We start from the raw sequence: 27,610 nt of genomic DNA, 5'->3' as shown, positions 1-27,610 counted from the left end.
CCTTCCTCATTTCTACTGCATCTTGGAAACGTCTGTTTCAGTCTCACTGAAAGACTCACAGCAGTAAAATGCCTGAAGCTGAAGTTCTGTACTCTGATGTGAAATTTACCAGAGGAAACCGGGGAGTCAGCGGTGAGTTTATCTTCTGTATTTGTGAGTGAAGATAAAATCTTTGTCTGGCTTTGAGTGAGATGTAAACACAGTGAATTTTGAAGCTCCAGTTTCATCAGCAGCCTTCAGCAGTACTCACAGCACACTGAACAGGAACGTGGTTTCATGTTTTTGCAGTAGAAGCCGTTTCCTCATCGCCCGACATCATTTACTCTGAAGTCAAGCTTTCAAAGACTCAGCCGGCCACAGCAGAGCCGCCCGGTTGGTAAAGAGTCACACTGACAGATTTCTTTCAGAATCTTTTTAACACTATATCCAGTTTGCCGGATACAAATACAAATGTTAGCCTACGTGGAGGCCTAAATTGTGTTCTAGATCCTTTCCTTGATCGGCTACGCCCACATGTGTGGGCTTCTCAAAGCAGTTTAATTCTTAACAATCTTATACAGTCATTTAACTTAGTGGACATTTGGAGACTTCGTCACCCCACAACAAAAGTCTTTTCTTATCTTTCAGCAGTGCATAAGACCTATTCAAGGATTGATTATTTTATTCTTGATTCTAAACTCCTGTCAGAAGTTTTGGACTGTTATATCAGATCACGCTCCAGTCTCTTTACAGTTAAAACTTAAATGTAAGCAGGGTAAATTCAATTGGTGATTAAATAATTCTTTGTTAAAAGATAAGGAATTTTGTTCCTACCTATCAAGCAAAATAGATTATTACATAAACACTAACGATAAAAAAAGAGGTAAACGATTCTACGCTCTGGGAAGACATGAAGTCCGTTCTGAGGGGTCATATATCTTATGAAGCTGCTGAGGCATCATATAAAGAAAGTAATAATCCGGAGCTACTGAAGAAGATTTTAGCACTGAAGTATGAGTTTAATTCAATAATGTCCAAGGAAATTTCTCATCTGCTAGTCCAAGTAAAACAAAAGTACTTTGAACTTGGGCACAGACCTCATAGGTTGCTGGTTCGTCAGTTGAGGCACTCTCGTTCGTCTTGAGCCGTTTATTCTCTTAGAGCCAGTGAAGGATCTTTCCTGACAGATCCAGTAGATATCAATGAATGTTTTGTTAATTTCTATAAAGAGGTTTATTGGTCCCAGGGAAGTTGCAATAGTAGGGTAATGGAGCAGTTTTTTGAGAAGCTTGAATTGCCAAAATTAACAGGTGAATCCTCTTCTTTGATGGATAAGGATATTAGTTTACATGAGCTACTAAACGTGATCTCCTCTTTTAATAATAATAAAGCTGGGGGACCAGATGGCTTTTGTATGGAATTTTTCAAAGTATTTCGTGATAAATTAGCCCCTTATGTATTGCGTACGCTTAATCACTCCTTGTATATTAGTCGATTACCTCCTACCTTATGTAATGCCAATATTTCTCTTTTATCCAAACCAGATCGAGATCCCAGTCTAGTCTCCTCATATCGTCCCATCTCTCTGCTACCTATAGAGACCAAGATTCTCAGTAAAGTTCTAGTGAATAGACTAAAGGAACAGATTTGTTCTATTATCCATCCCGATCAAACCAGTTTTATACCTGGTAGGCACATGTATTTTAACTTGCGCCACCTGTTTCACATTTTGTATAGAAAGCATGCAGAGGAGGCAGTAATAATTTCCTTGGATGTGCAACGTGCATTTGATCAAGTGGAGTGGCCATATAGGGTGTTCACACTTGAAAAATTTGGGTTTGGGCCCTCCTTCATAAAGTGGATTGAGCTCATCTATGCTAATCCTACTGTCTCCATTATCACTAATCAAGTTGCAATAAGTCGTGGTACGCGTCAGGGATGTCCCTTATCCCCTTTTTTATTTTCTATTGTGATCAAACCATTAGCAGCAAGCGTTAGACAAAATAATTTAATCTCCCCAATTAGTATTCTTGGTATAGAACAACACATCTCACTTTATGCGGATGATATACTCTTGTTCATATCTCGTCCCGAAGCCTCTGTACCTCCTCTTCTGTCTCTAATTAGTGAATTTGGTAAATTCTCTGGGTTTTCTGTTAACTGGGACAAAAGCGAACTTAAGCCTATATCTGAGAAAATTAATTTGACATATATTCACTCCACACCCTTCAAAAAAACATTTGAATCTTTCACCTACCTCGGTATAATTGTAACAAAGGATCCCAGGGACCTTCTCCGATTGAATTGGCATAAAAAGATTGAACAACTCAAACAGAGTATACACTATTGGAAGACACTCCCAATCTCTCTATTCGGTAAAATTATTGCAATTAAAATGGTGGCACTGCCACGTTTCATGCATCTTTTCCAATCTCTTCCCTGCTAAATTACCCAATCACATTTTAAGCAGTTGGATTCAGTCATTGTGCCCTTTATTTGGAGCTATAATATACCTCCTTGTTAGCGTTGTTTAACAACCCCACTAAAGTACACAAATCGCAATATAGTGACAGCTTTTTCAAGATGGCGGCGCGCACAGACGCAGCGGCTCACGGCTCTTCCTTTCGGTGCTCTTTTTTGTACTTTTTGTATTTCATATTTGTTAGTTTTGGTGCATTTGTCTCTGCAAACAACTGCTACACACGCCAGGATCTTGTGGACATTGGCTACCGGCACAAGATATCAGTATCGAGTGATTTTCACTACACTCATAACATCCCAGACGCAATAGCAAGACTGCCGGGTGCTCCGTGGATTGTTATCGGGTCTGGAAGGCGCCGCCGACGGCAGAGGGAGAGGAAGCAGAAGCGGGGCTGCAGGTCCGGCTTTATGCTGAAGCTGAAATGCCAACCACACAGGCCTCCTCTGCCGAGCCTGTATCTCTCCAACGCCAGGTCCATGGTAAATAAAACAGACAACCTAGAGTTAGAGCTGGCTGTAAATCGCTATGTTCGTGACTGCTGTGTAATGATTATCACCGAGACCTGGCTAAACCCCCACATTCCCGATGCTAGCGTGCAGCTAGCAGGCCGCACTCTGCTACGCGGAGATCGGACCAAGGACTCCGGTAAGAGCAGGGGAGGGGGTCTCTGTATTTACGTGCATGAGGACTGGTGTAACAACGGAACAATCATAGACAAACATTGTTCCCCAGACCTCGAGTACATGTCTGTAAGATGTCGGCCTTTTTTTCTACCCAGAGAGCTAACAGTAGTGATCGTCACAGCTGTGTATATAGCTCCCGATGCTAACATTAGCATGGCGCTCTCTCTCCTGCTGAACGCCATTAACGAACAGCAGCGGGTCCACCCCGACGGTGTTCTTATTATCGCGGGAGACTTTAACAAGGCCAACTTAAAGACTGTACTCCTGAAATTCCACCAACATGTCAAATGTTCCACAAGAGGGGAGAACACTCTTGACCATGTTTACTCCAACATTAAGCACGCTTACAGAGCCAAACCCCTCCCCCACCTCAGCCAGTCCGACCATCTTTCCCTGCTGCTCACCCCAGCATACACCCCCCTCAGACGGAGAGCCAGGCCTACTGTAAAAACCATTACAACCTGGCCTGAAAACGCACTCTCCGACCTACAGGACTGCTTTGCGTACACAGACTGGGACTTATTCGAACACGAGGACCTAGAAACATTCACAGGGATGGTACTGGACTACATTAAGTTCTGTATCGGAAATGTGACTGTTAGCAAAAACATCCGGGTTTTTCCTAACCAGAAACCCTGGATGAACAGCCAGGTCCGTTCACTCCTCAAAACCCGTGATGCTGCCTTCAGGTCAGGCGACAGAGCTCTGTACAGTGCTGCTCGAGCTGACCTGAAAAGAGGAATTAAAAAAGCCAAAACGGACTACAGGAGGAGAATAGAGTCCCATCTGTCCAGCAATAACACACGGGAGGTGTGGCAGGGCATTCAGAACATCACAAACTTCAGAGGCTGTGATGTGACTGCAGGAGACCTGAGTGTGTCACTAGCAGAGGAACTTAACTGTTTCTTTGCTCGCTTTGAGATGCCTCAGGACCACCCATCTGCTCCAGTCCTGCCCCCCCCACCAGGCTGCACCCCACTCACTGTCCAGGAGCATGAGGTACGGCGCGTGCTCCTGGCAGTGAACCCAAGGAAGGCTGCCGGACCAGACGGAGTACCTGGCAAGGTGATCAGAGCGTGTGCCCACCAGCTCACCCTGATTCTCACCAGGATTTTCAACCTCTCCTTGGCCCAAGCAGTCATCCCCCCCTGCCTAAAAACAGCCACAATCATCCCCGTGCCCAAAAGGTCATCTGTCACCAGCCTAAATGATTACCGCCCTGTGGCCCTCACACCGGTAATTATGAAGTGCTTTGAGAGGCTGGTTCTCCAGCACATCAAAGACCATCTGCCCCCACTTTCGACACCCATCAGTTTGCATATCGTGCAAACAGATCCACAGAGGACGCCATCGCTGTAGCTCTCCACTCTGTGTTGAGCCACTTGGAGCAGCAGCAGAGCTACGCTTGCATGCTCTTTGTGGATTACAGCTCAGCGTTCAACACAATCATCCCGGACATTCTCACCACCAAACTGCACACCCTGGGCCTCCCCCCTCTCACATGTTCCTGGATCAAGGACTTCTTAACCAACCGGCCCCAGACTGTGAGACTTGGCCCCCATCTCTCCTCCACCCGCACACTGAGCACTGGCTCCCCACAGGGCTGTGTGCTGAGCCCCCTCCTGTACTGCCTCTACACCCATGACTGCAGTCCGGCCCACAATAACAACCTCATCCTCAAATTTGCTGACGACACCACAGTGGTCGGACTCATCTCAAAGGGAGATCAGGCAGCTTACAGAGAGGAGGTCCTGAAGTTGACAGCCTGGTGTTCAGAGAACAACCTGGTACTGAACACCATGAAAACCAAAGAGATCATCATCGACTTCAGGAAACACAGGACAGACCCAGCTCCCCTCTACATCAACGGCGAGCATGTGGAGAGGGTCCACACCTTCAGGTTTCTCGGTGTCCTCATCTCTGCTGATCTCTCTTGGTCAGATAACATCACAGCTGTTATCAAGAAGGCTCAGCAGCGACTTCACTTCCTGAGGGTCCTCAGGAAGAACAACTTGGACTCAAACCTGCTGCTGACCTTCTACCGCTCATCCATTGAGAGCCTGCTGACGTACTGTATCACAGTATGGTACGGCAGCTGCACTGAGGCAGACAGGGTCAGGCTTCAGGGTAGTCAAGACAGCACAAAGAATCGTTGGCTGCCCTCTCCCCTCCCTGATGGACATCTACACCTCCCGCTGCATCAGCAGAGCCAGGAACATCATCAAGGACAGCTCACACCCTGGCTTTGACCTGTTTGACCTGCTGCCCTCTGGCAGGCGCTACAGGTGCATCAAAGCAGGACAGTCTTTTCATTTTATCGAATCATCCATAACAATGTTTTATATAACACTGAGAATCAGAAACAGTCCTGGGCAGATGAGCTTAACATAGAATTGAATGATGGAATATGGGAAGAATGTTTAAGAAATATTCATAAATATTCTGTTAATGCCAGACATAATCTCATACAATTTAAAATGATCCACAGACTTTACTTTTCACAAGAAAAGCTACGTAAACTCTTTCCAAATGTCTCGCAATTATGTATCCATTGTAAATCTATGACTGGCAATCTAGCACATTCCTTTTGGCTTTGCAAAAACATTCAACCATAGCGGAAATCTATATTTCAATGTTTTTCTGATTCTTTTGGGGAAAATGTGTTACCAAACCCTCTGGTAGCAATTTTGGGAGCTGTTAATGCTCTTTCTCTAATTAATAAGTACAAGAAAAGTGCTCTTCTTTTTGGGATGGTGATAGCAAAAAAATTAATTTTACGTATGTGGAAGCAGAATTCAGTCCCGACGTTTGATCTGTGGACGGGAGAAATGTTCAACATATTGCAGAGATTAAGACTGTATAATGAAGATAGAGGACCAGAGTTTTATCAGACATTGGACTCTCTTCTGAAATACATTAAAGGCGAGAAATTGTAGCCTTTAGCAACTTTGTGAACTTCACCGTGCCAGGATATGTAGGTTTTTTGTAACTGTCAATTATGCCCGTTTATTTTTTTATTGAGGTTTATAATCTATACAGATGTGCTTTGTTTGGTTTCTTTAAATGTTCAGTTGTGTGTTCCTATTCCTTTTTGTATGACCAAAAAAAGTAATAAGTTAATTTTCAAAAAAAAAAAAAGAGTCGCACTGACAGATTTTCTCCATCACATCAGGAGTTCTCTTCACTCTTAACGCTGTTCTCAAATCAGTAACACTTCCTCGCCCGTGTTAGCGTTCCTTACACACTGCTGCTGCTTCAGACGGGCTTCACTGCTGAAGACAGTTTGTAGCTCTGGGAGTTGGCGCTGCAGACCTCTCACCTTCTCTATTTCTTTGTTTTCTGAGGCGCAAAGCTTCATGTTTTCATTTCAGCAATTACAGCGACTGTAATGCATGAGCACATTTTACTCTTCATTAGGTCTAAATTTGTTGCAGGACTCTTTTCAGAGTCATTTCCTTTGCACTTCTTAAAAATATCTACTTCACACTTGGTGAGCATGCAGCTGAAGAGGAAGGGCGGCAGGAAGTTTAAGCTTCAATAATCCTCAGCTAAAAGTTTATGAGCCTTTCTAATAATCTGTGAGGCGTTTAGGGAACTACTAAACTCTGGGATTTAATGAAGTCAGCATGTGGTCTGTAGACTCCATGTTTTCAAGTTCTGCATTTCAGCCTTCATCTTTCTATCTTTCTTTCTTTCTTTCTTTCTTTCTTTCTTAAAATTAAACAGGCAGACAAACAATAAAACAGGTGTGACCATATTTAAAGGCTGAGGTGTTACCAGCTAACGTGGAACCAGCTGCTTAGATAAGCAGGTCCATCCACTCTGATATGAAGGTAGATGTTATGGAAGCTCATTTCCAATACTGAAATAAATAAATATTATTTTGACATCCATTTTAGATAAAATTTCAAGTTATTTTCTCAGAAGGTTGAGTTCATGAGATGAAACCAAACAGATGAAATCCCCAAATTTTGACTTATGAAAGGTCAGAAAAATATTTTTTCTTTGGCAGAAACGAGCTTCCTGAAGATGACACTTCTGGTTACCAAGCAAACAGCGCCAAACATCGACTTTGCAGAGAAACTGCTGATGCAACAGCATCCTCTGGTGTTAACAAGCGCTGATAAAAGCAGCTTAGCCCTCACAGAAAAATTAAACTCTACTGAAATGAGCAACAGAGACTAAAACTTATTTCTGTATGAGGTTGTAAAAATTGGGCTCGACTTGCCTCAAGTCGTCATTTAAGGAACATTTTGGCTCCTTGCTTTGTTTCAGGTCACCTTCAGTGTCAGTTACAGTTTGGGTTAAAGTCATTTTCTCTGTAATTAACAGGTTCCAGATGAAGACCATATAAGGAGACAGGTGGATGTTTGGTCACTAAGAGTAATAAAATCATAGTTTAGGGTCAAATATGTCTCTTTACAACTTTAACCATGTCAGGAGTTTCTTCTCCCTTTCTTTGGGTTATCAGTGTGATTACAAATATTTACAGCATCCTAAACAAACATGAAGCATGAGAACATTAGGAGACCAGTGTCTCCTCCTAATGCTGTAAATATGCAGCAACAGAAAAAAAGAACAAATCATTTCTTTTTCTGGGGAGTAATTAAGTCAAGTACTGCTTTACTTTAATTAAAGTACCAAGTAACTGAGTGTATAGATAATTTGAAGGAGGGGCGTCATGTTAGCCTGATTTTCAGACTGATTTAATTATAAAAAATAAACTGAAGCATATATAACTATATTTAAAGTTCATCTAAAAAATCTGCATCTGAAGCCCCAAAATATTTATATGATTATTTATTAAGTGTTGTTAGCGGAGCTTACTTCACATCTCTGTGACATCCCTGTCTCTGCTAACTGTTCAGAGGGGTCCCAACAAGTCAAGTCACTGAGCAGAAGGTCAAAGGTCACCTGGGAGAGAGTGGGCCTGCTGGTCCTCGGTGCTCTCCTGGCTGCTGCTGTTGCTGCTCTTGGTGTTACCGGTGAGTGGGTGCAATGCTTTTTCTGATTAAAAGTCAACAGGAAACAAAATGATGTTTTATTAAAATAAAAACGTAAAAGAATTATTTTTATGTGTTTTTCTCAAACTGACTTTTTGACCTTTTTTCAGCACTTTTGTAAAATCCATAAAAATCTGAATGAATCCAAAAACTCTTTGTCCCGTTTCAGTGAAACGCCATAAATGTTACTCAGAGATTTGTTTGTTTCTGTGTTCTGATCAGTGTCTGAAAACCTGAGGAACAAAGAAGAGCTCAAGAAACAAGAAGAGCTCAGAAGTAAGGTTCAAACTTTATGTTACAGACTTAAACTTGGGTTCACTGATTCACTGACCCTCTACACTGTAATTTGACTTCACATTAATTTCCCACCTTGTTCACTGATTTTAATTAATAGTTTTTAAAAGAATGAAAGGTTTTTGTCATTTTTTTCCGCTTAGATTATAAAAGTGAGAATCCTAATGAAATGCAAAGTGATGATGGATCATTTTCTTTATTTTAATAACAGAAACAGAAGCATGCAGCAGCCTACATGTCCTACAATAAAACATATAAGTTAGCCTCTTGCTGCCTGCAGATCACACAAACATGAAGAGTGATTTCTTCCATCTGACTGAAGTCTTTGCTGTAATCTCTTCAAAGATGAACCCTGTGATAGATGTGAAGCAGGCTGGGAGCATCATGGAGGAAAGTGCTATCATTTCTCCATCAGTAAATCCTCCTGGAACCAGAGCAGAGCTGAATGTAGAGCTGAAGGAGGAGACCTGGTTAAGATAGACAGCAGGGAGGAGCAGGTATGAAACACTGCTGCAGCTTCATGTTCTCACATGTTTGATCACATCTTTATGTTTCATCATGTCAGCACAGAAAAGTCTAACAAGGTCATTTTCATCATCTGTTTCTGTTCAGAGGTTCCTGGATGGAAGAGTGAGAAACTTAATGAATGAAGCTGAGGACAAGTTCTGGATCGGACTGACAGACTCAGCAGCAGAGGGCAGATGGATGTGGGTGGACAACACACCACTGAATGAAAGGTTTGATTGTTGTAAAATATCTTTATTCATTTCCAGAATCAAAGTTTCCAGTTTTTACTGAACCAGTTCTTTCTGTTCTTCATTTTTAGTTTTTGGCTCAGTGGGGAGCCGGATAATTGGAGAGGGAAAAATCCTGAAGGAGAGAACTGTGTGAGGATGACGGAAAAAACTAGCAATCCTGACCTGAAGAGCTGGAATGATGCATCCTGCTCAGATCCTCACAGAAGTATTTGTGAGAAAGCAGAAGTAACAGAACAGATTAAATATGTATGTACCTGAGATTCAGTTCAGTGTTAAAGAACACAGTGGACTGAAAGTAACGTCACAGAGAGCAAAAACCATCAGCATAAATAAATGTGGATGTTTTGTATTGATTATCCCTTATTGATGTGATTGTTGTATCCTTGCTATGAGATCATTGCTGCCATTGTCAGTAAATAAAGATGTATTTTCATTATTGTTAATTATTCAAATCATCTGCCTCTCTGAGCTGTGCTGTGTGTGTGTGTGTGTGTGTGTGTGTGTGTGTGTGTGTGTGTGTGTGTGTGTGTGTGTGTGTGTGTGTATGTGTGTGTGTGTGTGTGTATGTGTGTGTGTGTGTGTGTGTGTGTGTGTAACAGCAGTTTGTTGTTTCTGAACATTAATGTGGTAAAAATCAATAAGAAGTCAGATCAGAGTAATTATCAAATGTACAGCCATCAGTCTGAACAAACATATTCATGATTAGATATTCATTCAACTTTAAATGTTCATACTGAAATAAAACAACATCATCTGCATATGAATAAAAATATGAGGTCAGTGTTGTATCATATCAAACTATGATACCATTTAGCTTTCTCTAATTAATTCAGGAGCAGTACTTTATGATCAGTACTTTATGATCAGTACTTTAAAAGTGCAAAACCAACCTTTGACCTCAGTGTTTGGAACAAATTAAAAACCCTTTTTAGTTTTTTAGTTGAAAATAATGATTTAACCAACATTTTAATTAAAACAGGAAACATGATACATTAGACTTGGATTTTTTTTTTTCATCTTCAATATGTTCTTACAGTTGTCCCCAAATATTTAAGCATGTACTGCACACTGATGTACAGTCAAGCCTAAACAGGAGAACTTAAAGGGACAGTTCAGGTAGAAATCAAATGAATATATTTGCCTGTAGTGTTATTGATCCATCTACACCGTGTTTCTGCCTTCTCTTGATTTTAATGAAAGTAAAAGCTCTTGTCTGAGGGCGCTCAAAGCCTTTCTGTGTGGAGTTCTCGCCTCACTTGTGTGGTTTCTCTCCCACCATACAAACACATGCATGGGTTAACTGGTAATTCTAAATGACCTTAAGTGTGATGTGGTCGCCTTTCTCTCTGTGGTATACCTGTTCAGGTTGTACAGCCTCCTGTGTGTCAGAGATAAAGATCATTTAAAGTGTTAACAATGTAACTGTTTCTTCATGTGACACAATAATTAACAACAAGTAAACATGAAGAACTGTATGAAGTCATTTTGAGGTGAAATGAGGAGTGACAGGATATCTCCATGTTGATGCACACATGATGGCTGACTGCACTGTTTCTGTTCTTAACAGAGAAACAAGATTTTAAGAACTTAAACATTATAATAAAAAAAACTAAATCTTTAAATTTCATTCAGAGAAAATTTCCAGTTGTTTATATTATTGTGCTGTTTGTATTATTGTGCTGTTTGTATTATTGTATCCACTCTGTTCACTTTTGTGTCTCCTCTGAATGTTGGTGAAGCTCCTGACTCAGCAGGGAAAATCAATCAGAGGCTTTAATAACAGTGAATGATAAGTTTTAAAAAAGGCTTTACTGGTAATTTTAAGGGTCCACTGAAATTAGTTGGTTTATATAATCAATAATTAATAATACTTGTATTTTTTAGTCTGTATGTGTGAATCATGTATTCATGTTAGCAGATCTGTAGCTGTTGCTGACAACAATGTATTTGTCATCATTAATATATTTTTATAATTGATCTTAATTTCAGAACTAGTATAAGAACATATAAATAACTAATGCACATTTTATATCCTTTATAAAGAACTTTTTCAAATGGCTGCCAAGTGTGCCACAGCCAATCTCACACCTACTGTAGTCACACATCCCACAGTGTGTGAAACATGTTCACACTGATAAGGTTACACAAACTTTCTCACACTGACAAAACCAACAGGAAACACTGTTTGTGTATCAGACAAAAACATCTCACTTACCTAAACACACACACACACACACACACACACACACACACACACACACACACACACACACACACACACACAGGGTTAATTACTGATGGTGAGCTGAAGCTTCTTCCTGAGGCTTCATGTGCACACACACCCCCCCTGCTGGTCACAGACTGTTAAACAGTCAGAAAGATTATATCAGAATCAGAATCAGAATCAGAATCAGAAGGTTTTTATTGCCATATGGGTGAACAGGTTCACAGCATTAGGAAATTGCTGCGGTACTTCGTGCTTACAGAAAAAAACAAATAAGTATAAAAACTATAAGACAATATACAAGTATACATATATCTAATTTTATGACTCTGTAATACTCTCAGGACCCCCCTGTAACAGTGCAGTCATGGGAATGACGCCCCACTTTTGTTTGTGGAGAAGCATACACAGATCATGTGACAGTCATAATTAATCCAGACTGAGCTTAAAACAAAATAATTACCAGGTCTGTCACAGCATCCTGTGATGATGATGATGCTGCAGCTGGAGATGATGGGACCTGATATCAGTGGTGCATTCATATGTTAGCTGTTTGGTAGCCTCACTGGCCTTTGTTGGACTAAAGAAGTCAGTTTGTTTGAAGTGAGGATCCAGCATGGTGGTCGGTGACATGATGCTCATACTTTGGAGCCTGATGAGGTGCTCGCCCAGCTCCCGTCTCAGTGGGATTGGTGAATGGTTTCCTCCTCCTGGAGCATCTGCTCTACCGTTTTTAATAATAGTATCACTTTTAGGGGTGTGTCTTTCACCGTTATGTCTTTGGACGTAACGGTGTGGAACATACATGAATTTTTGAAAACTGAAAAAAGGAAGGAAGAAAGGAAATATTTATGTAGCCTAAAGTGGCAGAGTTAGCTGCATAGATGTTATTAACCTCAGGGAGTTCATAAGTTCATCAGCTGGTCCTGCAGATTTTATTTTCAGGTTTTTGATGTCATTTTCAGTTTTATGTTCAAAGAAGCTGAACAACAGCCGGCAGGAAACGGAGCCGACTTCATTTAAAGGTGTTTTTTAAAGATTGATATTAAATTATATTCGTCCTTTCAGTTTCTTCTGGTAAGCCCATTAAAACAACAACAGACCCTTTGCTTAGAAACATCCTAGAAGATGAGTATTTATTCATATCAGAGCACTCATACCTTTTCTTCAAGTGACCGATTGTCTTTGATCATTTCAAGTGTTATGGGTCCTCTCCGCTCTCAGCAGCAGCAGTCAGACATCATTTTCTGTTGTGTAAACCTCCTAGAGAAAAGCTCAACATGGAGACTCTCACCAACAATCTCAACAATGAAGATCATTTTCTTTAATGGGGACCATGATCCTCATCTGACCTTATTGTAATGACACTGATGGTAGGAGTGGAAACGTAGAGCATATTGCAGAGTCATCATGGCAGCAGTCATAAGGAACTTTAAGAAAACATGTTGCATTACTAAACCCCTCCAAAAGAAGGTGGCGTGAGCATGCTTAGAGTATAAATGTGTGTAAGGATTGTGCAGTGTGGCTGCAGGGTTAGGGTTAGTGCTCCTGTGGTGCAGAGATGGTGCAGAGAGTCTGAAGTCTTACATCCATGCGTCTCTGCTGAATTCAGAAAGCTGGGTAAGTATAACAATTATTCAGTAACAGCTGGAAATGACTTTGTTTTGAATTCAGTGGAGCGTGTGCAGCTGCAGTGAAAATGCATCAGCACGTCTGCATTGTCTGCTGGGTGTTTTGACACCCTGCAGCTGAAAGCAGTGTTCAGTGAGTGAGGACGCTCAGACAGACATCAGACACTGGAGGAATAACACTCTGTGACTGCTCTATTAGGCCTGCTGACTGTACTGCACCTCATTAGACACACTGGATGTGCCAACTGGAGCTTTTTCATGTGTTTCTCATATTTCACCTGTTGGGAGACCATAATTCTGTTAATACAGCACATTGTGGGGCTTGCTATCCTTTTGGGAATGAAAATGGAAAAGAGCCCAGCAGCATAATTCTGTACTTACACACAGTTTAGTGCCGTCACTTGGATTAAGGTTAGAGGAACAGTTGGGCTGATGGTTTCCTTCCCATCTTTACCTGAAGGCTGGCTCACTGGCTGATTCACTGTTCTGAAGGTACTCGCACAGCAACTGGAAAACAACTGGAGCTCATCCATCTGTGAGCTGGAGGGCAAATCTCACTGGGACCTGCAGCAGGTGTAGAACCGGCTCGTGTCCTGCTACAATGAACCCTCTGATACTGCAAAGTGAGGGCTACAGTCACAGCTGCAGTCCAGTGGAAGCAGCTCATGGAGTCGTCTGAGAAAAGAAACAATTACATTGCTTCGTTATATATTTGTCAGAAATGTGCCATTTTTGCAGCTGTGACCTCAACACAATGATCTGCACATGCTACTAAACTCTTTCTGAGTTCTTTGGGGACCTCCTGTCACTGATCTGGAATCAGTATTTAGAGTGTCACACTAAGTTGTGGCGAAAGGTTAGGGAACACACACACAGTTGTGTTTAAAATAATAGCAGTCCAACATGAGTAACCAGATCAATCATTCTTTGTGGTAGAAATCATATTACTACATGACAAACAATTTAACAGTAGGTGTAGCAGAGTCATAGAAAACCAAGAGAGCCAACATTCATGATATGCATACTCCTGAGTCTGTGTGATTGAATCATTAATTGAAAGGGGCATGTTCAAAATAATAGCAGTGTAGAGTCCAATACTGAGGTCATTCATTCTGTGACAAACAGGCATCAATCAGGTGGCCCTTATTTAAGGATGAAGCCAACACATGTTGTACATGCATTTCTCACTGAAAACCTGAGAACAATGGGCCGTTCCAGGCATCATTCAAAAGAACAACGTTCCTTAAAATTGATTGAAAAGGAGAAAACATATAAAGAAGTGCAGAAAACGACAGGCTGCTCGGCTAAAATGATCTCCAGTGCTCTAAAATGGAAAGCAAAGCCAGAGAGAAATGGACGAAAATGGAAGACTACCATTCAAATGGATGGAAGAATAGCCAGGATGGCAAAGACTCAGCCAATGATCAGCTCCAGGGTGATCAGAGACAGTCTGATGTTACCTGTGAGTACTGTGACAATTAGAAGACACCTGTGTGAAGCTAATCTGTCAGCAAGAAGCCCCCTTAAAGTCCCACTGTGGGAAAAAAAGGCATGTGCTGAAGAGGTTACAGTTTGCCAAACAAAACATTGACTGACCTGTAGAGAAATGTAGAAACATTTTGTGGACTGATGAAATTAAGATTGTTCTTTTTGGGTCCAAGGGCCCCAGACAGTTTGTCAGACGACCCCCAAGCACTGAATTCAAGCCACAGTACGCTCTGAAGACAGTGAAGACAGTCCAACATTCAGTTTTCTTCATTTCCTGTTAAGTAAATGGAAAATTTATACATTTTTCTTAATGTTTTGATTTACAATATAATGTGCAGTGTTCCCAGTGCCTGGAAATAAAAAAAATTTAAGGATTCCAAGCTTTTACCAGGTCTCTGTAAGGCAGAATAAATGAGCCTACCATTGATTCAACTGTTTGCAATAAAATGCTGTACCAGATCATACAGTAATTACAGTCCTCAGTGGTAAACAGGCTCCTTCTTATAGAGCGCTTTTCTAGCTGAGCACTCAAAGTGCTTTATACACCATGTTTTGCATTCAGCCATTCATACAAGCACTTCCTTCTACAGCTCAGTGCTTCCTGTCTTACATCCACACACATTCATACTCCGACGGCTGCATCAGAGCAACTCGGGCTTCAGGATCTTGCCCAAGGATAATTTGGCATGCAGACTGAAGCATCCAGGAATCAAACCACCAACCTTAAGATTAGTAGATGACCTGCTCTCCCACCTGAGACACAGCCACCCCAACTTTTTTAGAGTTTAGGAATGTCATTATTTTTAGTTTCCTCGTGTGCTTACTGCATATCATTAGTTGTATTTAAAGCAAACGTGTCATCCATCTGTCTGTTTGCTTCGACTTTCTTCCAGGGTCGTAGGGCGGCTGGAGCCTATCCCAGCTGCCAGGGCGAGAGGGGGGGTGCACCTTGGACAGGTCACCAGTGTGTGACAGGGCTGAGAGAGCCCTGGTCCATGTGAACCATTCACACTCACATTCACACCTACGGCCAACTTAGAATCATCATTAACCTGACCCCACTAATGTTTTGGTATATTGGCTTTCTGGGCCAAAGGTAACCACAAGTTTAATGCAGCTTTCATATTTGTGTGCTAAACATTTAGGCTAATCTTGCACAGAGACTGTAAGCAAAAAGAAATCAGTGAACATCCACAAACAGAAGTAATTTTAGATGGCATATGATTGCCTTTTTTATTATTTTCAAATTTAGAGTATCCAATTAAATCAAATTTTTAAAAAAGGAGGGAGAGAGAAGAGAAAGTAAAAAAAGAAACCCCCAACAATCCCCTGTGAGCAAACACTCGGCGACGGTGGGGAGGAAAAACTCCCTTTAAGCAGGAAGAAACCTCCGGCAGAACCAGGCTCAGGGAGGGGCAGCCATCTGCCGAGGCTGGTTGGGGGGGTGAAAGGAAAAGAATAAGGAGGGAGAGAGAAGAAAGAGATAGAGAGGATGGCTGGAGGAAAGAAAGGCACAGAGGAGAGGTCAAGGTCCAGGAGATGATGGAAGGTGGTGGCAGACGAGGCGAGCTGTGTTTCAGCTGGAGAAGCAGCAGAGGTTCTTGAAGCGCTTTTTCTTTTTGAGGCAGCGCTCGTGCAGCTCTTTGTGCTGCAGGATGATGGTGTGCAGATCACTCAGAGTTTCTGCATTCTCAGCTTCAAGTGTTGTCCACTTTATCTCCAGTTCTTTAACTCGGTCATGCTTTTCTGCATGCCTTTCTTCTAGATGCTTATATTTCTGCTGCTGTACTTCTTGTGCTTCCTGCAGGTCCTCACATTGACTCTGCACTTGTTGAAGCCTGCACTGGATGTCTCTGTGCAGTTTCTGTTGTTCTTGCTTCTCCTCGTGCAGTTCCGTTATTTTGCATTGAGCATGTTTGTACAGCTCTTCCATTTCAGCATTTTTGCTCACCACAGCTTCCATCCTGCTCTGCAGCTCTGCACACATTTTCTCCAGATCATCCTTGTGTTGCTCCAGTGTTTTGGATTTCTCCTCTAGTTCTCCGTTCCTCTTTTTAGATTCTTGGAGAACTTCTTGCAGCTTTCTCTGCGATTTGCCCAGTTGGTCGTTCTCCTTTAGCAAGTGTATGTTTTTTTTTTCCTCCATTTCATGGAGTTTGCACTGGATCTTTTTGTGCCTCTCTTCCATCTTCTGGAGCATTTCCCTGGGCTTTGCTTCCTTTTCTTTGAGGACATCTGCATTGCTTTGCTGGGCTTTGTGAAGCAATCCTTGCAAGTTTTTATTTTGTTTCTGCATGTCCTCAAATTTGGCCTGCACCACCCTGTTTTTCTTTTCAGTGTCTTCCAGTTTGGATTTGACCTCTGTGTGCTTCATCTTCAGTTCTTTCTTCTCTTTAAGAATTGTTACTTTTTTTTCCAATGCTTGATCAAGCATTTCCTGAAAGCTTTGGTTTCTTTCCTTCATTTCTTGCAGCTTTGTTTCTAGCTTTGTGCATTTTGCATGCTGATGTTCCTGCTGGATAAGCACGTGTGTGTTTCTTGTGACACCTTCATTAAGCTTTTCTCGCAAGCCATCATTTTCTCTCTTCATGTGTTGGAGCTTGGATTGCAGCTCTGCATGTACTGCATCCTGCTCTTCCTTCTCTTTCACCATGTCTCTATTTCTTTCCAAGGCTTTATTCAACTTTCCTTCCAAGTTTTCCTGATTTTCCTCCATGTCTTGGAGCTTGGATTGCAGCTCTTGGAGTTTTCTCTCCGCCACTCGGAGTTTGCTGCACACATCATCTACATGAAGTTTGTCCTCCTGCACACGGTGATCCGATCCACTTCTGTGGGATTTAGGCTGATCATCACCGTCGAAGGAGTCGGCGTCAGTGTCAACTGAATTATTTTGCCGAAAACCCCAGTAATGGGTGTCACTTTCAGGATCAAGGGGGATTTCAGGCAGGTCACCCCATTCAAGGGGGACTTCTGACTTATCACCCCAGTCAAACAGGTCGCTTTCTCCTGAGTGTTGAGACATGCTGTTGATTGATTGACTGCTACGGATTGAAAACTTTCCAAATGCTTCGTGCTGAAGTTTCAACTGCTGCAAACACGGCTGCTGCAAACACGACTGCTGTGAACACACTGAATTGTACTCTTAAAGGCAAACCATCAAAAACACACAAATAGAATGCAATGTCATAATGTAATGTAACAAATCTAAAGTCAACATTCGATATGCAAATTAGGTTGTGACATGACTTTAAAGATGTCATGTGACACAAGAAGATGGCCTTGTAAGGAACTGCAGCCAAATTTATATGAGGTAAGTCATTTTTTTAAATTCATTTTTTTACTTTATTTTTACATTCTTTGAACTGTTTTGCTGTTCTATTTATTAGTTTAACTTTTGGCTTAAAACAACTGAAAAGTAGAAATAAGATATACTTATAATATAAATATTTACATTTATACAAATATAATATAAATATAAATAATTCCACTCAGTGACTTTGTCAGGGCCTGTCTGTTCTGCTTAGATTGGTGCTCTGTTCTCTTCTTGCTCTCTCCCTCTCCTCAGTGCTGTGGTGTGTGTGTGTGTGTGTGTGTGTGTGTGTGTGTGTGTGTGTGTGTGTGTGTGTGTGTGTGTGTGTGTGTGTGTGTGTGTGTTCCTGTTTCCAGCATTGGCCTTGTTTATGGATTATGGTCTGGGTCTAGCCTTCATGTGGATTGTGGTTGTGTTGTTTCTGTAACACAATAAATACCCCATCAAAGATATCTTCTGCCTACAGCGTCCTGCATTCTGGGTCCAACTCTGCCTGACACACCGTCAGTTATGACAGAAGCTGCAGTAGCTGATTGGTTTATCTACTGATCAACAAAACCATGAACCCATGTTACAACAAGCATGCAATGGTGGAGTGGAGGGGCGTTGCTGCTTTGAGCGGCCTCTGTGGCCTCAGCTCCTCACCTGTGCCTTTGGAATCATTTTCATGTAATTATCAGGCACAAAACATGCCTGTTATTTGGTACAGGCAGTTCAGGCCTGTTCAGGGAGTTCAATTCTAGTATTTTATTAGTGTTACTGAGCACATTGTGTTGTATTGTGGATAAACCAGAGATGCAGCAGGGAGATGGGAGAAAGTTCCTCAAAGTCAACTATCACTGCAGACCTCCACCAGTCGGGCCTTTATGGCAGAGCGGCCCGACAGAAGCCTCTCCTCAGTGCAGACATATGAAAAACCACATGAAGGACTCCCAGACTGTGAGAAATAAGATTCTCTGGTCTGATGAGATGAAGATTGAACTTTTTGGCGTTAATTCTAAGCAGTATGTGTGGAGAATGTGTGGTTTGCAGGATCTGCAGCAAATATTTGTAGGTTTACCACAGTCATCTCTTCGTCTGCTTCAACTGGTCCAAAATGTTGCTGCTCGACTTTTAACAGGGACGAGAAAGCGCGAGCATATTACTCCAGTTTTAGCTTCACTTCATATACTTCCTGTCAATTTTAGGATCAATTTTAAGATTTTATTGATTGTTTTGTCTGGAATGACTTATTTTATATTGAACTGCTTGGACTGTTTCTACATTTAAGTTGTTGCACATCCATTTCTTCTCTGTGGCTTTTAATTCGAGCTAATCTTCACACTTTGTATTTATTAAGTTATCTTTTTTTTTTTTGGACTTTTGTTTGTTTGTTCTTTTTTCTTTTATGTATGGCCTTTATTTATTTTTTGGTTGCCTGTGAAGCATTTTGGTCCACTCAGTTTGTTTATATGTGCTATATAAATAAATTTGACATTGACTGAAGCGTTCCTGATGATTTTGTTAAAGTTCTTGGCTTCGATGCAGCTCTGTGGATGGATCATCACTCCGAGGCTTCACGATCCTGACCTCAGTCAGTCCGACTGTTTCTGAGAAAATGACTTTTAGCAGCTTCTTGTTTGACAGGTTTCTGTTAAAAGAACTTCCTGATAAGTTTTAAATGATGGGGGTCTGACGTCCTCATAACTTCATGTCAGAACAGCAGTTTTATTTTCATATAAAATTATAAAACTAATTATTTTCAGGTCACTGAAACTATTTTGGTCTATTTTAGTCACATTTAAAACAGGCCAAATGTTGACTTTCTGCAGCTCGTCTGTTTCATCCGTCTTTATTTTTTTAATTAACTGATGTGCATTCATCTCTAAAAACATATGTAATAGATATATCTTTAGATTCCAGAGATTGTGCAGCAGGAAGAAAAGTGTAATAGTGACCACAATTTCTCAAAGTATACAATAAATATGGGCATGATTAAATATTTCAAACACCATAAAGAAATGAACCCACTGAAGCATTTTTTCTGCCATAACCACATAAAGAAACATCCATAATTTCACAGGAAATAGTTTTTATAAAGTTACAAACAAAAAGAATAAACCGACACATTTGACTGGTGATGTTTTAGCATATAATAGATTAGAAAACAAGAAAAATATGTATTTTAAATTATGTTTCATTTGTCAGTGAAGTGAAATGTTGATAACTTTAAAAACATCTTCTACTGCAGTTATTTTATAGGCTCCTCTGAAAGATAGAAACACAGATTTATGGTGTCTGGTCACTTCTGGTTTATTATAAATACATTTATGACATAATTTGCACCAGTTATCCACTGTCACACCGGCCTCCAATCCTATGGCTCATCATCGCTTCAAAATATCAAATATCAAACTTTTTTTTTTTTTTAATGTTTCTCAGTTCTGGAACAAACTTCCTGAACACCTAAAACTTCATTTAAATCAGGGCTCATAACTTAATAACTTACAGCAGATCAGATGTTTCATTGTTTTTCAGTAACTGCAGGAGTCAAAGTGTGAAAAGTAAAAACTCACAGAGACGGTGAATAACAGCAGAGCAGAGAACCAGGAGGTGACCTATGACCCTCTGTTTGAATGTGCATTTTGATGAAGCACATATAACTGAGCTGAGAGGGCCACAGCTTCTTTAGACCAGCAGGAACACGTTAAATACATCACAGTTCCTCATTCTGCTGTTTTTGACTCGTTTGAAACTCTTCAGGAAACTTTGGGTTATTTGAGTTACTGCTGTTTTCCTCTGACCTCTGCCATCAATGATGCCAGAGGTCATCTCGATTATGTTTATGTGCTTAAATGCATTGAGATGTTTAGATATTAGCTATTTACATAGTTGAACAGGTGTACCTAATATAATGTCCAGTGAGTGTATATGCTGAGCCAATAAAAGATCCTTTCTTTCTTTTCCTGATCCACATTCAAGGTTTAATCAGCTTCTCACCTGCTGCTCAAACTGTAACAATTATTTATTAAAAAATGATCTGAAACCAGCAAACTGAAGATCAAACTCCTGAAAAGTATCATCAATAATCCTTTAAAAATATCACATTTATTATTTTCAGTAACAAACCTATTTTAAAACGTATTATTTTTAAACTATAGTATTCTCAGAGGGTGGATTCTCAGAAGCAGATGTGTGCATGCTGCCCTCTTCTGGTCTTCTCTTCTCTGAGTAAATCTATTGGCGAGCGTGAGAGTCTGAAGATCATTAAATGTTTTCATTGATAATAAAGATCACAGATGGATGAGGAGCAGTGAGATTGCAGGATGTGTCTCACCAACACTTCCAATCATAACCTCCATCTTTCATCCTCATCATAACACGATCTTCTCCTGGAGGATTTCAGACTCTCCTGACCTTCAGCTGTTTGTAGCTCCAGGGAGGCCGCCCACACAGGTGAGGACAGAACACAGGTGAGGACAACGAATCCAAAGAAGAACAGAGGGTGGGGTTCAAAGCTCCCTTTAACAAGAAGGCTCCTCCTCAGAGCCAGGATCAGGGAGGATCAGTCATTGTCTGTTTTCTTTCATAATTAAGTCATTTATTTAATGTCAGTAAAATTTGAGGTTTTACAAGGAAATAACTTATTTTTAACAGGAAGAACTTTTTTTTTTTTACTTTAAAATATTATATTGTTGTTGCTAAAGTTTAATAAGCTGCAGGGTTTATGTGCTGAAGAATATTAGTGGTAAGTTTTAGGCAGCATCACATTGATGATAAACATTTTATCTGCTGTGGGCATCTGGAAACATTTCATGTGAACATGTAATGGAAACATTTGGTTATCTGATCAGATGACTCAGAAAACAACATGAGAGCATCCGTCCCTCCACTGCTTCTTTAGCTTCATTACTGTTAATCCTTGGCTGGTTTATTTCCTGCCTTAAATATTACCATCAATATTAAAACACTGAAAAGCCTCCAGTTCATTTATTTATATATAAATGTTCCAGTCTCACTGACCCCACAAAGTGTTGTACAGGAACCACATACACAGAATCAACAGTTAACCTGCATGCATGAGTTTGGACTGAGGCTCAGGGAGAACATGCAGACAAAGCACCAGGAACATGAACACAGAACCTTCCCTGCATCACCCTGCTCCACTCTGCATCACCCTGCTCCACTCTGCATCACCCTGCTCCATCCTGCTCCAACCTGCTCCAACCTGCTCCACCCTGCTCCATCCTGCTCCAACCTGCTCCAACCTGCTCCACCCTGCTCCATCCTGCATCACCCTGCTTCAACCTGCTCCACCCTGCATCACCCTGCTCCAACCTGCTCCAACCTGCTTCACCCTGCTCCATCCTGCATCACCCTGCTCCATCCTGCATCACCCTGCTACAACCTGCTCCAACCTGCTCCACCCTGCTCCATCCTGCATCACCCTGCTTCAACCTGCTCCACCCTGCATCACCCTGCTCCAACCTGCTCCAACCTGCTCCACCCTGCTCCATCCTGCATCACCCTGCTCCATCCTGCATCACCCTGCTCCATCCTGCATCACCCTGCTACAACCTGCTTCAACCTGCTCCACCCTGCATCACCCTGCTCCAACCTGCTCCAACCTGCCAACCTAGTTTAATCCAGATAATGTTGTTTGGTTCCAGGATACACTCTTTGGTTTATGAATAAGACTTCTGTTCAGATTGGTGTTTGTCTGATGGTGATTCCTCAGATCTGACTGAAGCTCCCTCGTTTTCAGCTTCCTGTTGAAGTAACTTCACATTAATGTGCTTCATTTTTATGTGGCTCTGTGGTCAGTTTAAGATGCTTAAATCAGCTTGAATTTACTTTTAGTTGAAGCCTGTAAGAAGCAGCAAAAGTTGTGAAATAAGATCATTTTCTCAGTACTTTGAAGATAAACTTGACCTCAAACTCCTAAAACGTGTCACTGAGTGAACCCCCAGGCTGGAACAAACTCTTCCAAGGAAATGTTTTTATATTTTGTTTTATTTTTAAATGACCAAACAAGACAAATTAAAGCTGAATATGATTCATTTCACAGAAGTCAACTCTGCAGAATATTGTTATTAAAGCTAATCACAAAAAGAATTACAAAATGTCTTTTAAATGTATTTTACTGTTTCATTCACACTGTGCTGCCAAAAGTATCCACTCACCATCAATATCATTGAATCCAGGTGTTCCAGTCACTTCCACAGGTGTATAAACCAGCACCTAAGCATGCAGACTGCTTCTACAAACATCAGTGAAAGAATGGGTCACTCTCAGGAGCTCAGTGAGTTCCAGCGTGGTACCGTGATAGGATGATACCTGTGCAACAAGTCCAGTCACTACTAAATATTCCACAGTCAGCTGTTATGGGATTATAACAAAGTGGTAGGCCATGTAAAATCACAGAGTGGGGTCAGAGGATGCTGAGGGTCATAATGCACAGAGGTCACCAACTTTCTGCAGAGTCAGTCACTACAGACCTCCAACCTTCATGTGACCTTCAGATCAGCTCAAGAACAGTGAGAGCTTCATGAATCGGTTTCCATGGCAGCTGCATCCAAGCCTTACATCACCAAGCTCAATGCAAAGCGTTGATGCAGTGGTGTAAAGCACGCCACCACTGGACTCTAGAGCAGTGGAGACGTGTTCTCTGGAGGGATGAATCACACTTCTCCATCTGCCAATCTGAGGGAGGGGTCTGGGTTTGGTGGTTGCCAGGGGAACGGTACCTGTCTGACTGTGTAAAGTTTGGTGGAGGGGGGGGGTTATGGTGTGGGGGTGTTTTTTAGGAGTTGGGCTCGGCCCCTTAGTTCCAGTGAAAGGAACTCTTAATGCTTCAGCAGACCAAGACATTTGGGACAGTTTGATGCTCCAACTCTGTGGGAACAGTTTGGGGATGGCCCCTTCCTGTTCCAACATGACTGCACACCAGTGCACAAAGCAGCTCCATAAAGACATGGATGAGCCAGTTTGGTGTGGAAGAACTTGACTGGCCTGCGCAGAGTCCTGACCTCAACCTGATAGAACACCTTTGGGATGAATTAGAGCGGAGACTGTGAGCCAGGCCTTCTCTCCAACATCAGTGTCTGACCTCACAGATGTGCTTCTGGAAGAACGGTCAGAAATTCCCATAAACACTCCTAAACCTGTGGAAAGCCTTCCCAGAAGAGCTGAAGCTGTTACAGCTGCAAAGGGTGGACCCACATCATATTAGACCCTCTGGATTAAGAATGGATGTTACTCAGGTTCATGTGTGTGAAGGCAGATGGGTGAATACTTTTGGCAGTTTAATGTATTTAATTCAGACATTAGCTTCAGACTGCTGGTTTCTCACAAATACTTTGAGCCTTTTTGCAGGATGCAAGCTTCAGGTCAGGAGCACGACCTTTCTCCCCGACCCTCACACAGCTTTGTCCGGCAGCATTTTCCCTGTTTGTCCCGTTCCTGGTGTCCAGCTGATTTCTGCTCCAAAAAGTCAAACTAAAAGATGAAAGACAGAAAGAAGTTGTTCAGTAAAAAAAATGAAAACTCTGATTCTGGAAATGAATTTATATATATATTTTTTATCAACAATCAAACCTTTTGTTCAGTGGTGATCCATCTATCCAAATCCATCTGTCTTCTTCTGCAGAGTGTATTAGTCCAATCCAGAACTTTTGTTCATTTCTCTCAGTTTTGTTCATTTCTCTCAGTCTTTTCTCCAGGAAATTCTGAAGAGGAAAATGTGTTGAAAATTATTCTGAGATGTTTCTGTTATAAGATGGTGAAACATAAAGGAGAGATAAAAATGGGAGAACATGAATATTTCATACCTGCTCCTCCCTGCTGTCTATCTTAACCAGGTCTCCTCCTTCAGCTCTACATTCAGCTCTGCTCTGGTTCCAGGAGGATTTACTGATGGAGAAATGATAGCACTTTCCTCCATGATGCTCCCAGCCTGCTTCACATCTATCACAAGGTCCATCTTTGAAGAGATTACAGCAAAGACTTCAGTCAGATGGAAGAAATCACTCTTCATGTTTGTGTGAGCTGCAGGCAGCAGGAGGCTAACTTACATTTTACTGTAGGACATGGAGGACATGTAGGCTGCACCGTGCTGCATGCTTTTGTTCCTGTTTAAAACAACCCGACTGTCATCAGTCTCATTTATTTTCACAGGTTTGTGATTTTTATGTTGATCATTACTTAAAGTCTGATAGTACAGCTAAAACCATTGGAGTTTGGACATTCCTGTAATATCAGCTCTCATCAGTGATCTGAATCAGAGTTTAGAGAGTCAAAAACAATCCACCTTCAATCCAGCATCACAGCTTCACATGCTCACCTGTCACATTTCTTTCTTCATGTTCACAGATGTTTTTGAGACGTTCCAGTTGAAACGCTGATTTCAAAAGAAGAAGAAAAACAATCAGTCTGCAGCATTTTGACAAATTTGGGGCATCGACTTTTTTGAATTCCATATATATAATATACTGAAAATGAAAATTGAACAGCTCACTGGTAACACATAGAGCAATGACAGCAGCAGCCAGGAGAGCACTGAGAACCAGCAGGGCGAATCTCTCCGAGGTGACCTTTGACCTTCTGCTCGACGCTGCTTGTTGAGAACCCTCTAAACAGTTAGCAGAGACAGAGATATAAATGTGTGCAGACTGTGGTCACAGATTTTGGTTTAGTTCGATTACACACACACATTAACATTATTTATTTTATGGAGTAAGAACAGGATGTCCCAAAATAATTGACATAATTTGAGGCGTGACTGTCTGAGTAGCCACATGTCCTTGGCTAACAAAATAAAACAAGCTTCATGTTGAACAATACAAGATTTATTTATCAAAATCTGAACAAATAATTCAGAGCGATGTAGATATTATGACTGATTTCACAAAGCTTCACAAATGTGATGCACACTGCCTGTGACACAAACACACTGTAACATGTAACAGTTTGTTTTGTGTCATGTCCAAATCTGCTTTCCAGTTGGTGCATTTTTATTGAATCTTCTCTAAAATGATTGCTGCACACGCTGTTTCAGCACATTCGAAATAAATATTTGGACTCATTCAATCACATGAACATTGTTCAATCAGGACAATTAACCAGGAAATTAACTACTGAGATTAACCATTGAGACTAAGAATGTAAATTCTGGTAACTCCAAACACAGTAACATAAAAACCTCCTTCCTCTCACACACTCACACATGTGATCAAAAAGTTCTGGACACTGGATTTTTAGTTTTTGTGTTTATTTTGTGATTCTTGTGTTTATGGTGTTGTGAGTTTTGTATCACAGCAGTCATTTCCTGGTTGGTTTCTTTATGGTTGTTCTCAGTTTTGTCTTTAAGTGTTTTTAGTTTTTTTGTTTTTGTTCTGGTTAAATTTTCATTCATATTCAGTTTCCTGAGTGTTACTCAGACCTCGCCTTTTCCCCCATGTGTTGTGTTTAGCTTTACTTCCCTTGTCTCATTAACCTGATTTAGTTTAGGTGTGTTTACTTCCCAGCTGTGTCTCATTCCCCATCAGCCCTTTCTGTGCGTGTGTGTATTAAAGGCCTCAGTTTGCTGCACTTCTCTGTTGTCTCCCTCCCTCCCTGAAAAGCCTTCAGCTGATCCAAAATGCTGCAGCTAGAGTACTGACAGGGACTAGAAAGAGAAAGCAGATTTCTCCCATATTGGCTTCTCTTCATTGGCTCCCTGTTAAATCTAGAATAGAATTTAAAATCCTTCTCCTCACCTACAAGGTCTTGAATAATCAGGCCCCATCTTATCTCAAAGACCTCATAGTACCATATCACCCCAACAGAGCACTTCACTCTCAGACTGCTGGCTTACTTGTGGTTCCTCGGATACTTAAGAGTAGAATGGGAGGCAGAGCCTTCAGCTTTCAGGCCCCTCTTCTGTGGAACCAGCTCCCAGTTTGGATTCAGGAGACAGACACCCTCTCTATTTTTAAGATTAGGCTTAAAACTTTCCTTTATGATAAAGCTTATAGTTAGGGCTGGATCAGGTGACCCTGAACCCTCCCTTAGTTATGCTGCTATAGGCCTAGGCTGCTGGGGGGTTCCCATAATGCACTGTTTCTTTTCATTCACCTTATTTACTTTGTTTATACTCCACTCTGCATTTAATCATTAATTATTATTAATCTCTGGCTCTCTTCCACAGCATGTCTTTTATAATAACCACGTGACTTTGTGTAGCTGATATCTGCAGATTAGACGCTGCCTCACACATTATGGGATACACACAAACTCACTTCAGCTGAGAACTGCTCACCCAAATAACCTCAAACACGACATTGCACTTCCTGTGGTCTCCAGCATTACATCCACCCAGTGGAAACTAGATCAGATCAACAGTTCTCAAGAAATGTTAAGAACATGCACACAGTGTTTGCATGTTTAGTATTTTTAGTATGTTGTTTTTAGTATCTTTGAACCACTTTGACATTTGCATCTTGAAAGATCCTACATAAATAAATTTACTCATATTTTACCACACACGTCACTACTTAAACGACTGCAGCTGATCCAAAATGCAGCACGGTTACTAACTGTTGCTAGCAAGTTGGACCACATCTCCCCATATTTGCTTCTCTTCACTGGCTGTTGGTCAGTTTTGCTCCTATAAGTACAGATTAGAGCACACAATAGATCGGGCCTTTACAGTTGTAGGTCTGAAACTGTGGAACAAACTGCATCTTCACATCAGGACCTCTCCGACCTTCGACACTTCTGAAACCCGTTTGATAACCCAT

At 41.3% G+C, this 27,610-nt stretch overlaps 2 protein-coding genes across 2 annotated transcripts; one reads left to right on the top strand and one right to left on the bottom strand.

Annotated features, from left to right (window-relative positions):
- Positions 1 to 43: 43 nt before the first annotated feature.
- LOC115788604 (hepatic lectin-like) lies at positions 44 to 9,504 on the top strand. Its single transcript, XM_030741708.1, has 7 exons — positions 44 to 132; positions 289 to 372; positions 8,013 to 8,129; positions 8,370 to 8,423; positions 8,787 to 8,938; positions 9,054 to 9,178; positions 9,268 to 9,504. Exons 1-7 carry the CDS (start codon positions 69 to 71, stop codon positions 9,455 to 9,457), a joined length of 786 nt encoding a protein of 261 aa, XP_030597568.1. The 5' UTR covers positions 44 to 68; the 3' UTR covers positions 9,458 to 9,504.
- Positions 9,505 to 24,163: 14,659 nt separating this feature from the next.
- On the bottom strand, positions 24,164 to 27,610 carry LOC115788204 (hepatic lectin-like). The gene is made up of 5 exons (XM_030741151.1): positions 27,514 to 27,610; positions 24,905 to 24,961; positions 24,662 to 24,813; positions 24,429 to 24,559; positions 24,164 to 24,329 (listed from the first exon to the last, which is right to left on the bottom strand). The coding sequence occupies exons 1-5, from the start codon at positions 27,608 to 27,610 to the stop codon at positions 24,164 to 24,166; spliced, it is 603 nt and encodes a 200-aa protein (XP_030597011.1).

This window comes from Archocentrus centrarchus, chromosome 11, assembly GCF_007364275.1.
Source record: "Archocentrus centrarchus isolate MPI-CPG fArcCen1 chromosome 11, fArcCen1, whole genome shotgun sequence".
Taxonomy (NCBI): domain Eukaryota; kingdom Metazoa; phylum Chordata; class Actinopteri; order Cichliformes; family Cichlidae; genus Archocentrus; species Archocentrus centrarchus.
This window is presented reverse-complemented; position numbering and strand designations above follow the sequence as displayed.